Source organism: Zonotrichia leucophrys, chromosome 1A, assembly GCF_028769735.1.
Source record: "Zonotrichia leucophrys gambelii isolate GWCS_2022_RI chromosome 1A, RI_Zleu_2.0, whole genome shotgun sequence".
Lineage (NCBI taxonomy): Eukaryota > Metazoa > Chordata > Aves > Passeriformes > Passerellidae > Zonotrichia > Zonotrichia leucophrys.
The window spans coordinates 36,162,423-36,178,261 of record NC_088170.1 but is presented as its reverse complement, the minus strand read 5'-3'; the positions used below and the strand labels follow the sequence as shown (position 1 = coordinate 36,178,261).

Here is a 15,839-nt window from a genome sequence, read left to right as displayed (position 1 = left end):
TCTCTTTCTGGGGCCTCAGCTTCCCAGAAGAGGGAAAATCCTAAAGAAAGGATTTTTCACAAAAGATGTTTGTGACATTTCACCTTTCCAAATTCTATAAATTAAAAAGAAAAATGCTGATGTGGAATGAACAGGAAATTTCTTCACCTGTAGAACATACAATTCTATCAAATCACTAAAACACTCTTACAATATAAGAAAATGCAAAAAACAATGCAAAGAAAATTCAAGTCCAAGCAGCTGAGTTTCAGGAACAGTCCATGGGCTGAAGATCTTCCTCCTGGACATATCTGAAAGTCCTTTTTGGTCCTGAATCAGGCTTGCTGCAGAAAAAGTCCATCAACAGTTATCAAAAACCATTCAATTTTGAACAACTTCTGGAATGTCCTTTTCTGGCCCTTCAATGCTTCAGAGCTGCCGCCAGCTATTTCAATCTTCTTTATTTAATTTAAAAATTTGGGGTTTTTTTGTTTGTTTGTGTTCGAAAGGAGAAGCAGCAGCAGAGCAGAGCCAGAGAAAGAAAGGCCCTGGGGGGCCCTGGCCCATGAACGGACCAGGAACCCCAAAGCTGGCCCACAAAAGGCAGGCCAGGACCGGTAGGGGAAACCACAACCCCCACAGCCATCAGGAGGCCAGGCAGTGGCCCTGGCCCAGGGATCTGAGCCCAACAGCCCAGCCAAACCCATGAAGCAGGCTCTGCATTCCCACAGGCCTGCACCCTGCTGCCAGTACAATGGCAGCACGGGTGGTGAGATGCTTCCTTTCCCCAAAACCACTGAGGCATGCCAGCAGCAGGGAAATAGAAGCAGCCCCAAAAATCCTCATATCTGATCTAGGAATGTTTGTTCCCCACAGCAAGCAAGCCATGATCGCTTCCCGCTGTGCCCCCTGCCTCTGCAATGCAAATGCATCAGGTGTGTGTCCCATCTGCCTCAGAGCACCACCCCCTCTGGGCTGGGGACCAAAGGCAGAACTTTCGGCAGAACCCACCTGCCCCTCGCCGCTAGGGCGCAAGAGGGGCGGCAGAGATGGCAATCTCCATGGGGCAGCAACCGACCAAACACTCCCCAACCCGCCGAGAATGCTGATCTTGAAAGCAGGCAGGCGGGCTGCCCCCAGCTGTCGGGCTGTGCCTGCTCCACGGAAGGAGCGGCTGAGGCCCTCTTCCCCTGCCCCAGCTCCCCCCGCAGGGGCAGCCCCGGGACAACCCGAAACACTCGGGGAGGGAAATCACGCTGGGTGTAGGAGCGGCCGCGGGCTGCTCCGAGGGTCCCGCGGGTTCAGTGCCGTTTTCAGCACCATCCTGAACAGGGACTGGCTCGGTTTGAGGCGGCGGGGATGCGCGGGAACATGCCGTTGCTGCGTCCCTTGGCTCTGAAAGCGGTGGCAGGCACGGCACGGGGTCTGCGCCGTCTTCTGCCGCAGACTCTGGGGTCTGCTGCGGAGGCGCAGTCGCAGTTTCTGTCGGAGTGCACACGGGCAACGGTGGAGCCAACACAGGCAGCGCCGGAGCCGGGAGAAGCGGCGGCGGAGCATCGCTGTTGCTTAGCAACATCGGCGCAGGCGGGGAAGCCGGCGGAGGCGGGGGCGGGACCGCCCGGGGAGGCGGCCGCGCCGGCAGGGACCGGTGCCAGCTCCATGTCTGAGCGGGGCGGGGTCCAAGAGGCCGGCTGTGGCGGGGCCGCCCACTCCCATCCCTCCGGAGAGAGAGAAAGGGGGAAGAAGGACTGCTCCATCTGAGCATGCGCCGGAGACAGAGTAAAAAAAACTACTTCAGCTTGCGGTGGAGTTTCACCCCCACCCCCGCCGGGAAGCAGGGGGGGCTGGGAAGCAGCAACTCATCCCCCTCCAAAGGGTCTTCTCCCACTGAATTTGGCGGAAAAGGAGCCTGTCCCTTGCAGTCAGCAATCTAGGGAAAAACAGCTGCTCTCCGTTTCAAAATAGAAAAGAGTACACAGAAAGAGACTGGGTAGACGGGAGGGAATCCCACACCACAGTCCCAAACGAACTGGAAAATGGATTCCATGCACTCCCATACGAAAACATCCAGGGCATATAGCACATCAGTAAAGAACCCAAAAAGATTTGCCCATCGAAAAAACTCATAGAGATCTGTTTCTGACAGGGAAAGTCCATCCTCTTCATCCCATTTTTGCCAGAGGGCAGTAAGTTTCTCCTCTGAAGGAGAAAATTGAACCTCATCCTCTTATGGAGGTGTTCCCCATATGAACAGCCACAAACTACACAGGGCTGCATCATCAGGAATGGAAAAGCCAACAGTACCTTTTGAAAGAGCCCAGCATGCTCTGGCCAGCTCCATGGTTCTGCTGCTCTTTCCGAACATCTTCCCAGAGGTTTTTCAGGTTCACTTTGTGGTCAGCCTTGGCTGTGAACTGTGTCCAAATCAGGATCTTCAGTTCTTCAGCTCCTGCTAAAATCCACTTCTGTGGTCACTTGTAAAGCAACCATCAATGCTGCACATTCGGGGTTTACCCTGGGTGCAGCTCTTGCTCCTCTGGGGTCTTATCAAATTAATTTTTGTCCTTACAACGAGGGGTCACCAGTTGTTACAAGGCTTGCAAGGATCTTCAGGGGTGAAGAGAGAGACGAGAATCTTGATCTCATGATAAGAAGGCTGATTTATTAATTTATGATATATACTACATTAAGACTATACTAACAGGAATAGAGAGAGAAGTTCAGAAGCTGCTAAGCTAAGAATAGCATAGGAATGAATAAACAAGGGAGCTCTCTCTGATTCTGTCCCAGAGAGAGCTCAGTCTCTGATTGGCCCTTAATTGTAAACATGGACCAATCACAGGTGCACCTGTTGTATTCCACAGCAGCAGACAACCATTGTTTACAGTCTCTTTCTGGGGCCTCAGCTTCCCAGAAGAGGGAAAATCCTAAAGAAAGGATTTTTCACAAAAGATGTCTGTGACATGCTAAGACCCAGGGAAGATAAACACTCATTATCCTTTACGGAAAAGGCTCTTAGCAGTGAACATACCCAAGATTTGTACACTTACAATCTGCCACTTACTCAAGACCATTTTAGAGCTAGCAGACTTGAAGATGTTTGGGACATTTAAGTAAACTGCTACATCATAAATAAAGAGTGAGAACACTGTCACTGTTTTTACTCCAAAGAGTATCTCAGTAGCTCATGAAAAAACAGACCTAGGTTTTCTGGCATTTCTTTGCAGAACGTGCTGCCCCTAACAAAAGCGTAAAAGCATTCTGACTAGCATACATGTAGATACTAGATTTATGCCAACAGTGTGAAATAACCACTGTGCTCATCTTGACTACTGCAATAGTTTCTACTTTCCATTTAGATCTAAAAAGGACTACTTTGAACGTTGTTTTTCATGTAGCACATTATGTTTTCAGTAAATTTACATATGCAGGAGCTCCTCACTCTGCCTACCAGCAGGAACATCCTGTATGAAAATTTTTATTGTCAATGAGAACTAGCAGTAACCTTCTGGCTTTGTATCAAGTACACTTATCTCTTTCTTGCAAAAGTCTACTTGTCTGGCATGGAACTCTGCCTAAGAGTAAAAAAATTCCCTGCCCAGGGAAACAAAGAGCTTTCCAGGATACTTGTTTCTCTGCACCTCCCAGTTTTGAGTTGCTTTCCCTCGTAAATACCTCCCTCTTGTGTTCACTTGTAAGTATTACGAGAATCGGCCACAAAAACCCCACCCAAAACCCAGACCTATCCTTGATGGTGTCAATCATTAGCAGGTATTGGATGGAATTCCAGGCAGTGAATGTTTCATCCTGCTGAAGCTTGTTCTCTGTGCTGGACTGCTCCTCAGCTGACAAATCTAAGGTATTGATGTCACATCTGAATTGCCAGGATTGACCCAAGAAGAAAACCTTCTGGCAGAGATGATACGCAAAGTGAATAGAATACATCAGTGACAAGACAAGGAAAACCATGTAGCTTTAAAATTAGGCAAAATACATTTTGAGTTCTCAATGTAACACATCCGTTCTCCAAAGCAAGGGCATCACAGCTATGCTGTGAAAACTCAGTCACTTCTTTTTAACTTTTTCCTCTTTCTTCTGACAGATCTGACTCCAGATGCACTCAAGAGAGATTGGATAGTGGGACAGGCTGCAGCAGTGGAAAAGGTGCACTCACACTGCACTTCAGAGTGAATGAGCAGGGACTGCCAAATTTCCTATGTAGTTCTGAAAAAAAATCCACTGGAGATGGCTTGGTGCACTGTTTTTGATAGCTCAGATAGCCATAAAGAGAAAAATAAAAAAGTTTGTTCAAATACCAAACTAGGCTTTCCTTTTCTTCTTTTTCCCTCCTGCCACCTTATTCCTGACACCAATAGCCTCTTCTGTGTCATCATCATCGTTCCGAGATCGCTTCTTCTCTCCCTGCTCCCGCAGCTCCTGCAATGCAATCGACACATTGACCCAGGGCTTGGTCTGAAGAAATTCAGAATACAACAGAGGGAACAGGGTCAAAAAGCCAGCACCCACCATTCGAGCAAACCTCTGGGCCTCAGCCACACGCTCTGTCAGCATCATAACTTCTTCCTCTTGCATGGGGAATGCTGGCAGCTTCTTGCCAATCAGGTGTTCAATGCGCTGGAACAGCTCTACATCATACCTGAGGAAGACAGGGCACCAGCCTGAATCAGCCCTGCTGAGAGGGCCTCAGCTGTCACCACTCACAGCCTTCAGCCCTCGTCTCCAGCCCACAGATACTGTTAGTTTGTGCTGAGGTCTCACAAGCAGCTCAGCTGCACCCAAATGATGCCTTTTGGCATGGCTTCTCTGATTTATCCAGCTCATCTCATCTTTGTTCAGCAGTATTTGATAAAGATTTTCTTTTTAGACAAATAGTTCAGTGTTTATAAAACACCCTCAAAGTTACTTAACCTACATTATATATTTAAAGAATATATATATTGTATAGTCCAGTTATAAACTGTTCTGCTCAATGAATGCCTGCTTCCAGAATTTTTTTACTTTCCTCCCTCCCCACTCTAGGCTTTGAATTCTCTCCCCTTTAAATAAAACCAATTGGCACTTCAAAATGAAAAGTAGTATTGTATTCTCACTCAGGATAACGTCAGATATTTTCTGCTCTGAAACACAGCTGGAAAGAATAAGTCTGTTAAATTTTATCACTTACTGTGTGACAAAGGTGATAGATTTGCCAGATCTCCCAGCTCGAGCTGTTCTCCCAACACGGTGAATGTAATCCTGGAAAGAATTTTCTTGATAAGCAATAATATATGTTCACCAAACACAGAACAGATCTTATGGCAGATCAGCCTATATATTTTCTCTTTAGGAAAGAACAAGAGAATGTCAAGAACACACTGCTAGCATTAACTGCTCAGGAGGGTGTGCAGCATCAGATTTGAGAAGAGGCCTAAGTGGAGGCACAAATTCAGTTTTAACACTTGAATTCTTCTCTTTTTAAATGAGAAGACCAAATCCAATTATTCCAGACTGCAGGATAAAAGTTGCAATACATGACCGTTGCCAAGACTCCACTCTCACTTCCTTGGAAAGCTAATATTCACAGTGAACCCATGCCTGCATTTTCAGTCTTGGAATCTAGTGCTCTCCATAGTGCATCTTCCAGGGAAACCCTCTGACAAGTAGACTTGAACTTGGTAAGCATGGTGAAAGAGAGGATGATTGAGAATAATTTAGAAGAGTCTATTGAGCATCTTTGGTCAATATGGTTCAAGGCTGTTTTCCAGGTTTGATACTACATTATGGAAATTAAAATACTCCCTTCTCCATAGAGGATTTGCAGAGAAATGACTGTAAGAAAGGATCTGTTCTATGAGTTAGATGAGAAAGAAGAGCACAAAGACCATAATAACACCATTCAAGCTGCCACCCCCACAGTTTTTTTTCTTACTTTTGTGCTTTTACAAAAGGACTGTCTTCAAAAGACCTACTATGCTTTCTCCTGTTTGCAAGGCACAGTATCTTTAATCATTGTAAGCAACAATAGCAATTCCTGAAGTGCAGGTTAATGGTATGTTTTCTGGAATTAAGCTGGGAAACAGTCACATCCCTGAGATAACCCCATACTTTCCATACAGAGAGCTGGTAACTTACTTTCGTTTCCTTTTGCTGTACTGTTGTTGTATGAAGGTGAGACATATTAAGGACACCTTTCTTAACCAATCATCATCAGAGAACTTAATTTTTTTTCTTTTTTTTAAACACAGTTTAAAACACGAAGGCAAACCTCGATCACAGACACAGAGATGACTACATGAAACTAGTAATATGTTAAAATTGTTTTCAAAGCCCTTGAATGTAAAAAGGCAAAACATACAGTCTGAGCAGAAATGCAAAGGCACAGAGCATTCCTTACTTCCCCTCTTCACTTACAGGATCACTTCTACAACCCAGGCCATGAGACCATGCAAACAGAGATACCAACTCAATAGCAAAGGCTGAACTATCCCTTTCAATGTACAGAATCATGAATTAGGCTTTCAGCCAGCAGAAGAGAGAAAAGATGTCTCTGTTCCTTTGTCCACCTTCTTTTTCTATCTGCTCCCAGTGACCAGAAGCTCTCAGCTGGCACACAAACAGGCTTACCTTAGAGTGTGTAGGAATATCAAAGTTTATCACCACATCCACATGTGGGATGTCCAGACCTCTGCTTGCAACATCAGTAGCCAGGAGAATAGAACGTGCCTTTGCCTTGAACTTGTTCAGAGAGCCCAAACGTTTATTCTGGAAAAAGGGAAAAAAGAGAATGAGAGAATAACACTCATTCTAGTTTCTAGTTAACATGCTCTTGATAAGATACTGGCACAGAAGAACTAGGGGGGAAACTACTCAAAAATTTCACTTCTCTAATTTCTTTCTTAAATACTACAGAACCAGTGTCAGCATTCACATTAGTTAAATTTCTATGGATTTCTATAAATTTCTAGTCCAGTCCTCTAGCTGTGAAATACTCCTCCTGCAAGGCAGGTATGACTCAGTATGGTGCAGCCATTTCCCAAGACCCAGGCCCCCTGCCCACTCTGTTGTGAGGGTTCCTGCCCATACCTGACTCATCTGCCCATGGAGGGGAATGGCAGTGAAGCCCAGGTTGCGGAGCAGCAGAGCAGTCCTCTGAGTATTGTTACATGTACTGCAGAATATCATGAAAGAGTTACCAGCCAGTTCATTCAAGATATAAACCAGGTAGCTGTCCTGTAAAGAAATAGAGGGAGAATTCAAAAAAGCCCAGAGATAATCACATGTGCAACATTAAGTCTAGGACTCAGAAAATGAAAAGAGATTGGACAGTTGTGGGAGCAAGAAAAGACAGTAAGAAAGAAGAAACAGAGTGCCATTACCTTGAATTTGGAGGGGATGAAAATATAGTATTGCTGTAGTTTTTCAACTGTCTGATACTTGGAAGAAACAGCACATTTAACAGGATTCTTCAGAGCAGCACGCTGGAGTTTTTGAACCTGGTAACATCAATGAAATTTACTTGGACAGAGATCTTGCCAGAAAATTGTATTAATACAGGCTAGTCAAAAGGATAGGCTGATGGAAGGAGAACTAAAACAGATTAGTGTGCTCCCACCTTCTTGGTCATGGTGGCAGAAAATAGGAATGTCTTCCTATCTCGAGGAATCACTTTTAATATTTTATCCACCTGTAAAAAAATAAGGAAATGGAAATACTAAACACTACAAGCAAGCAAGACACAAACTTTCCACAAATATAAAGATCATCCACATGAAGACTAATGCATATGCAAACATACAGTAGGAACAATTGTTTTTTCTTCTAGAGGGAAGGTGTAGGCTGATACCTTGTTGACAATTAGGCAGTGTGAACTCCAAAAGTCCAACAACAGTGCAAACATCAGGCAATGTTTCTGCAGGAATGTGTCTGTGATGGTTTTCTACCCTAACTACATTCTATGTCAGGCACTCCAGAGACACTTGTGGATTTCAGAGTGCCTCCTACTTGTCTTGGCAGTGCTCTGCAGAACTCTGCTATGTTCTAATCCCACCACAGATTTGTGTGTAATTATTAGATTTTAGTTACAATTCACTACTAATTTCTACAGGACAGCTCAGTGTTTCCCGTGTATGATGCGATTTCAAAGGGACTCATCCAACATTCCAAACTCATCTTTCAGCACATCCCCACCTCGGTCTCGAAATCCATGTTAAGGATCCGGTCAGCCTCATCCATCACCAGGAACTTCAGAGCTCGTAAGTTGAAGCCCTTTGTGTTCTCCAGATGATCAACCAGACGGCCAGGGGTTGCTACCAACAGCACAAGAAGAGCAAATTCAGAATGAAAGCAGAGGAAAAGATCCAAACAGGCAAGACAGCTGTCCATTACAGAAACAGGATTCTTTGCCCAGGAAAAGTAAAGACTGCTTAGTGGGAATAACTCTTTCATAGGATATCTTCAGAGGGTGTTTTGAAATAAGACTAATGGAGTCAGACTCTCTGAAGAATGTCCTAAAAAGAAGTGACACAAAAAAGACCGCAGACAAGCTGTACTGCAAAAGATGAGAGCAGCATTTCAAATACTTGAGAATGAAAAAATAAGCCAAAAGCACTCCAAAAATAAGCCAAAAGCAGGAATGCTTTGGAACAAGCTTGTAGCAACAAAGTTACTGGTGGATACTTTAGAAACATTACCAAGCCAGTACTCAGAGCCGGGACAAAACACAAATGAAGGATGTACTCTCCTTCCTTTGGTTAGCTGCAGTTTGATAATATTCACACTCCACATCCCCAGCACATCAACTTACCAATTATAACATGTGGTTTCTTGGCTAAGGCCAGAGACTGAGACATCGTGTCAATTCCACCCACAATAACCGCTGCAGGACAAAGAGAGGGGAGTGAATCCCTCAGTGTAGCACCAGCCCACCCCAGGCACTGCAGTGTTCACTCTGACTGCCCACCATCCACAGCAATTCTGTACAAATGAAAAGTTACTTCTTTTTATGAGAATTTACTTTATTTTAGCATATCTGATCTTCCTAGGCTTCTTAAGCCATGCAATTAATTCCTTATTTGCCACAAGTATTTTATTTTCGCAGCTGCAGAGCTACAGGCAGAATCTATTCCTTTCAGTTTAACTCAACTGCAAAAATCTAGGAATTCTAAAAATACCCACAAAGCATTTTTTGAGAGATTATCTGTCTATCAGTCTGAAAGGAAGATTAAATGACATCACACCATAGGAGGGAGCTCTATGCAATTTCACTGGACACACACCAACTCTTGGAACACTCTCCTCTACTTCCACATTTAACTATTTAGACACAGAATGCAGAAGAGCTGCAGACCACTCCATGAGGAAAGACCACACAGTCTTTTCTTCTTAAAGCTGATACCAGATCTCTGTCTTCCAGCAGCGTAAGCTTTTATCACATTTTGTTCAACGCCTCATACAAATCCCCCATTTTTATCTTTGCAATCTCGAGCTGACAAACTGGCCTTCAGAAAAACGGGTGCAATACCATAAAAGTCACTTACTGCTTTGAACACCAATGGAGGACCCCAGAGCTTCAAACTGCTCTGAGATTTGAAAGGCCAGCTCCCTTGTTGGTGTGAGCACAAGTGCAAATAATCGCTGAGGTGTTTCCAGAAGGGCTTGGAGAATTGGCAAAGCAAAGGCTCCTGTTTTCCCAGAGCCAGTTTCTGCCAGTCCAATGACATCCCTGCCTGAGAGAAGGAGCAAGGGGGGAAAAAACTGTTATACATCCACAACAGAGAAAGGAGCCTTTAAAGCATTGTGTTACAAAATACAAGAATTCCCTCAAGACAGGAAAAAAGGCAAAGACACACAGAAGGGAAAAACAAACCAACCACAAAGGGCCAAACCAAAGAATCTCAGAATCTCTCTGAAGCATTTTTAGGCTGTGATTTATCTGTACAACGATTACAGTCTCAATAGTAAATTTTCTAGTTAACTTATGTTAACATACAGGGTTTCATACAAACCTTAGGTTCAAAATAATTTGTACTTTATGATATCTCAACAGTTTACCGCTTAATGACTCCACCTCACTATTCTAGTCCAAATGTTGTCTGTTTAGTGGCTTACAAGGAAACAGACTGTGGTGTTTGAGACTTCAGTCACACAAACTACAGGACAACAGCACTACCAGGCTCACATTTCACAAGGCACAACTGTGCCTTTGATTAACAGGGTAATCTAAACCAGTTCCTTCAGTAGGAAGGGTAGGACAGAAAGTCTTTTACCCCAAATCAATGCAGGCAACAGGGTGGAATTCATCAATAGAATCCATTATGACCTCCCAAGCTCATGCAGCTGAGAAGAACATGCTGTCAACACACCTTACACTGGAAACAATTCCTCAGGCATGCAGTCTTTCTTTTGTGTTTGGTTTTTTGTTGTTTTTTTTTTTTTTCCCCAAGAGAATCTTATGTGTGTAAAAGAGTCTGACAGAAGTTAAATGCTAGGACAGAGAAGACACTGAAAGTTTGTTCCCATTCTGTCACTATGTTGTTCCTTTCCTCCTTGAGAGCATTTTGGGGGGTTTTGTTAAAAAAAAAATCTAGAGGCAGAAATGTCTGCTGAATTCAGTATTCTATTTTTTTGTAATTCCAGAATGCTAACAGAAAGTCACTGTGGTTTGGTAATTACTCACTTCAGAAATCTAATTTCAAAGAGTTGCCTGCTCACAGCAAAGCAAATGATACATATTAAGGAATCAGTCAAGGCATCTTCACTTTCAGTCACACACACACACACACACACACACACACTCTGTAGGTCTCTATCAGAAGCTGCACAGTCCAAAACCTATTGGAAGCTTTCTGTGTATCCCTGAGTATTTCAGGACTAAAATGATCAATGTGGACTAGCAATTCAAATGATTAATAGGAATTTTATTTAAAATGGAGCATCAGAACTACACAACAGGAGTGAACACTCAAGGAACAATGTATGTACCCATTTGAAACTTTGTGGCTGCAGGCAGGGTCATAGGATAAACTAGCATTCCAAGCTCCACCTGGGAAGGACACAGAATGAATATGAAAACTACTTCCAGAAAGAGATCTTCAGCAATGAAGAAGTTGGGACACACTCAATCTTGATCCTTCTTACTCAGCAAAATTCATTCACACAGAGCTCCTGGAGCAGTCCCCAGCTCAGGATCAAAGAAATACACTGCTCACCTTGGAGAGCCACTGGAATAGCCTCAATTTGGATCTTTGTCGGCACCTTCCATCCCAACTGGTCACAAGCTTCACACAGGACATCTGTGACTCCCTGGACATTAGTGATAAGAGAAAAGGGGAATAAGCATCACCAAAAAGACCTAGATTAAATCACTGACTTAAATTAAATACATGCTGCAACAGAGACAACTCGTTTCTAGCGGAGACAAACCCCACCAGGCCCCCAGTGCAACTCTCTGAAAGGGCAGGCTGCTCACAGTGATGCCCACTTCCATCAGTAATTTCATGGGATTTGTTCCAAATCTGTTAGAGATGACTGGCACAGGAAGAACGTGGTCGGTTTTACCCTAGTTTACACAATGAACTTGCCTCCCCACACACATACCTATCTCTTCACCATGACCACAGAAAATAAAAAAAACCATATCAAGTTAAGACAACTCGAAGATAGCGGCGATGGGAGCAGCAGTGCCCAGCCCAGCGGGGCACGGCCGAGTGCCCGCAGCTCACGGGGCCCGGCCCCGCTGCCCGCCACACGTGTCTGCGCTGCGGGCGGGCCCGCAGCTCCCCGGCCTCCTCCGCAGGGCAACGGGACGCTGCTCCCCGGGACAGCGCAGCGAGCACCGGCCGCAGGAGCGGCTCCGGCTAAGTCTCACCAAGTCCTTGAAGCTGCGTGGCTCCTCCGCCGCCGACCCCGGCTCCTGCTCCTGCTCCGGCTCCGCCGCCGAGCCTTGCTCCTCTACTGCCGCCATCTTGGCCCGTCCCTCCGGACGCAGCGCAGAGCACTCTGGGAGCTGTAGGCCTTCCCGGGGCACGCCGGGATGTGTAGTTCCGCAGGAAGAGCCGAGCGGAGCGGGAGGGCTCCCTCAGCTCCGAGCGGTGCCCGGGAAAGGGGAGCTGCGGATCTCCAGCCGCCTCTCCCGGGACAGCGACACCCTGAAGGGCTGTGGGAAAGGCCTGCCCACCTGCCCGCCCGGCGTATATCGCAATACTCATCCTAATCATCTCCACCCCCATCCTATTTCCACTTCTATCTAACAACCTCAACAACACCCCCAACACAATCACAAACACAGTCAAAGCCTCCTTCTTAATCAGCTTAATCCCCATAACAATCTACATCTACTCCGGGACAGAAAGCCTCACCTCCTTCTGAGAATAAAAATTCATTATAAACTTCAAAATCCCCATCAGCCTAAAAATAGGCTTCTACTCCCTTACCTTCTTTCCCATTGCAGTGTTTGTATCATGATCTATCCTACAATTTGCAACATGATATATAGCTTCAGACCCCTATATCACAAAATTTTTCACCTACCTACTATTCTTCCTAATCGCAATACTCATCCTAATCATTGCCAACAACTTGTTTGTCCTATTCATTGGCTGAGGAGGAGTCGGAATCATGCCCTTCCTACTAATAAGCTGATGACATGGACGAGCAGAAGCCAACACCGCTGCCCTTCAAGCCATGCTTTATACCAAGTCAGAGACATCGGACTTATCCTCTGCATAGCATGACTGGCTTCTCCCACAAACACCTGAGAAATCCAACAACTTCCCATCCCATCCCAAACTCCCGCACTACCCCAAGCGGCCCAGCCTCAGGCCTCCGCTCAGCACAGCACAGCTTAGGCAGTGGTGGATGCTGTTCCCAGCTCATGCCTTCTACAGCAGGCAAAATGAGCTGGCCAGGCATCAAAAGGCAAGCATATGTATAAACTTACATCTGTAATGCATATAGAGAATGTGAAAAATGCGTATTTTATGACTGGCTTTTCGCAAATATTAAAATGAATATTATATGTGTTATGTTAGAAATTATGCTGCGTTAATTTTCTTAAGTAGTGTGTTAAATAGTTTTAGGTTATAACATAATGTTAAAATAGAAACTATGCTATGTAGGATACTTTTCTTAAGAGAGAACTCGCACCAAGATAGCAGCCACAGGACACCTTAATCTTTCAGAGAAAAAGAATTTATTGCTCTTTTATCGAGTTCTTCCCACTTCACTTAGCCCTGAGGATGCTGTCAGGATTAAGAGGAAGAAGCTGACACTGACCAGACAGAATCCTTTCTTTGAATGGAATTTATGCATCATGTATGAGATGTAAGAATATGCAATGGACTATTGCTTTTAAGGGTTAATCCTCTGTTAACGTGAGTCCTTTTTCGGGCTTATTTTGCCCAGAAAGTGGCACCCGGACTGTCCACAACATTATTCTAATCCCAATTCAGATTTTTATTACTTTAATTATATTACTATTTTTATAACAATTTTAGTACTATTAAACTTTTAAAATTTTTAAAACAAGTGATTGGCGTTTTCAACAGAGAACAAATGAAGTGCTTCGGATGTGTTGGTAAGAAACATTTTGAAGCACTAGTGATGGGAAGAGAGAAAGGAGCTGTCATTGTCCCTCATTGTTTTCTGCTTATGCTAATTGCTAGTGTGAATTTTTGAAGTATGAATTATGAAATTTTTTTCCCTCTGTCTCTGGGAAGTCTGTCTGGGCGTGCTCCCAGTGGAAATGCTGATACACTCCAGCATCTGTCCCTGGATTCCGAGCGTGGCATTTCCTCTGCACCCAGAACAATGAGGAAAGTGAGAGGAAATACGAACGAACTCTCTGCGTGACAGGGAAAGAAGAGGAAACCTGAAACAATTCATGGGCAGGAGTCAAAATGAAACTGCTGCATCCCACTGTGCTCAAGAGCAGTAATAAAAAAAAAAAAAAAAAAAGCAACAAACCAAACCCACCCTGTGTAGATGCTCCTTGTTACCATATGTTTCAAAAATTACAGCAGCCTGACCATCAGTTTGCTGCTTATCGTTGGTGCTAGAGGTTAAGCCTGGCCAGCACGTAGACATGAACCCCTGTGAGGGTCACTGGGATGCCTCAGGAAATGGAGTCAGGGATGTGACAGGAAGTCACTGCTTGTGATTCTTTACTGAACTCCTTGCCCACATAATATGGTGCTGTTTTAGTGGGGAGCAGGGTGGAGCAATTCTATTCTGGTGAAATTCCAGTCTGTGTAATTCCCTATTGTCAAGAGATGTATTTGAATGAAAGTTTTCTCCTGTCCTAAACTGCTGTTGGGAGAATTCATGCATGATAAAATAAATACACAGCTTCTAAGTAGTAATTCCTTTTTTGTGCTTTTCAGCACAGGACACTGCAGATTATACTGGATTTAGAAATTGTCACTCCAGGGCTTTTAAACAAATGTGCTCCTAGCTCTACTGCATGTTACAGTCCTTAGCAGGGGCAGGGTGAGAGCATCCCCAGCAGATGAATTTTAGTGCAGATATAATGTCAGCTATTTCAGAAGGGATGCATAATGAGATGAGATGAGATGGACAATGTGTACAGCACATCACCTCCAGGAGAGCAGAGAGACACTGACACAAAAGTGCTTCATGTTCATTTATTTGAATCAGCAGTCTACTTGTTCATTTCTGGCAAACTGGCATGGGTATCAAAAGCATCTGAGTCCCACTCTGGGGAACCAGAGCTTTTATTCCTCCTACAACATATTAAAACAAAAGTTGATATCATGAAAAGAGACAAGAAGGACAGGGATTCAAGCTTTGTGACCCAGAGTGCTGTCCTCCCTAAGGATTTGGTCAGTGTTACAGAATTACAGAGTGGGTTTTTCTGATCATTTGGATTTGTGTCTGCTCAGGGAAGTTTCCCTTATCCACTGGGGCATGCTTGTGGAGGGAATTACCTTTGCATTAACTCTCTCAGTCGCCTCAAGCTAGTTTCAGGGTCTCTTCTTGTACCTCTCTCAGGTACAGACATGATCCCCATCATCACCACACTCGGGCACTTCTCAGAGGTGTGATGCCAGACACATCCTGGTGAGGTAGGGAAGTGCTACTATCCCTCTTTTGAGACAGGGAACTGAGGTACTGATGGCTCAAAATCACAAAGGGCATATTTAGCAGAACAGTCACTTGAAACAGGGTCCCAGCCCTTGCTCCTGCTTTGCAGGGGCTCTGCCACTGAATCACCCTACTCCTCTCTACCCCTCCTGAACATTAGTACCTGCATGTATTTCACTGATATGAAGCCTTCCGTGGGAAGCATTGCTAGGAGCACGTGTAGCTCTCCATGAGTGCTGCCTCCCCCCTCACAGATGATCCACTGTGGGTCTCACAGGCTGCTCGACTGCATGGAGAGTGGCACTTCCACCTCTCAGGTGTGCTCCCATCACGTAGCACCAACCTACCCTTCTCTTCCTGCTGCAGGAGATATAACTGTGTCTTTCCACCAGTGCCCTGAGGCAGACTCTGGTCCCAGGGCCACTCTTCTTCTCTCTGTTTTGGCTCCTAAAATCTATTGTCAATGTCTGAACTGTATTTCACCTATTTTATTACTATCAGCATTCAGGTAATGCTTTCCTTTTCCTACAGGGACTTGCCCTCCCTCACAGCTAAATAACAGGTAACTTGCTCTCACATGCTACAAACTTGCTTTTACTCTAAAAAACAACAGTCTTCCTTTGGAACAGAGGCCTCCTTAAAAAAAAAAAAAAACTTAAAATATATATATATATATATATATATATATATACACACTCTTAAATACAATATCATAAGCTTAAAATCATTCTATGCAAATAAATAGAATACAAACATCACAG

General features: G+C 44.6%; 1 protein-coding gene across 1 annotated transcript; it reads right to left on the bottom strand.

Moving 5' to 3' along the window:
• Nucleotides 1-2,621: 2,621 nt before the first annotated feature.
• DDX47 (DEAD-box helicase 47) lies at nt 2,622-11,972 on the bottom strand. Its single transcript, XM_064702226.1, has 12 exons — nt 11,846-11,972; nt 11,187-11,280; nt 9,516-9,704; nt 8,783-8,854; nt 8,167-8,285; nt 7,592-7,663; nt 7,356-7,472; nt 7,063-7,209; nt 6,604-6,741; nt 5,165-5,235; nt 4,507-4,636; nt 2,622-4,416 (listed from the first exon to the last, which is right to left on the bottom strand). Exons 1-12 carry the CDS (start codon nt 11,939-11,941, stop codon nt 4,300-4,302), a joined length of 1,362 nt encoding a protein of 453 aa, XP_064558296.1. The 5' UTR covers nt 11,942-11,972; the 3' UTR covers nt 2,622-4,299.
• Nucleotides 11,973-15,839: the final 3,867 nt, after the last annotated feature.

What these genes read in the sequence shown, in the direction of transcription:
- DDX47 (XM_064702226.1), bottom strand. Translation starts at nt 11,941, where the DNA reads ATGGCGGCAGTAGAGGAGCAAGGCTCGGCGGCGGAGCCGGAGCAGGAG. An exon ending in CTGCCACCATGACCAAGAAG is followed by an intron (nt 7,473 to 7,591) that starts GTGGGAGCACAC and finishes TGATGTTACCAG; the next exon opens with GTTCAAAAACTCCAGCGTGC. An exon ending in CCCAGAGGTTTGCTCGAATG is followed by an intron (nt 4,417 to 4,506) that starts GTGGGTGCTGGC and finishes ATTGCATTGCAG; the next exon opens with GAGCTGCGGGAGCAGGGAGA.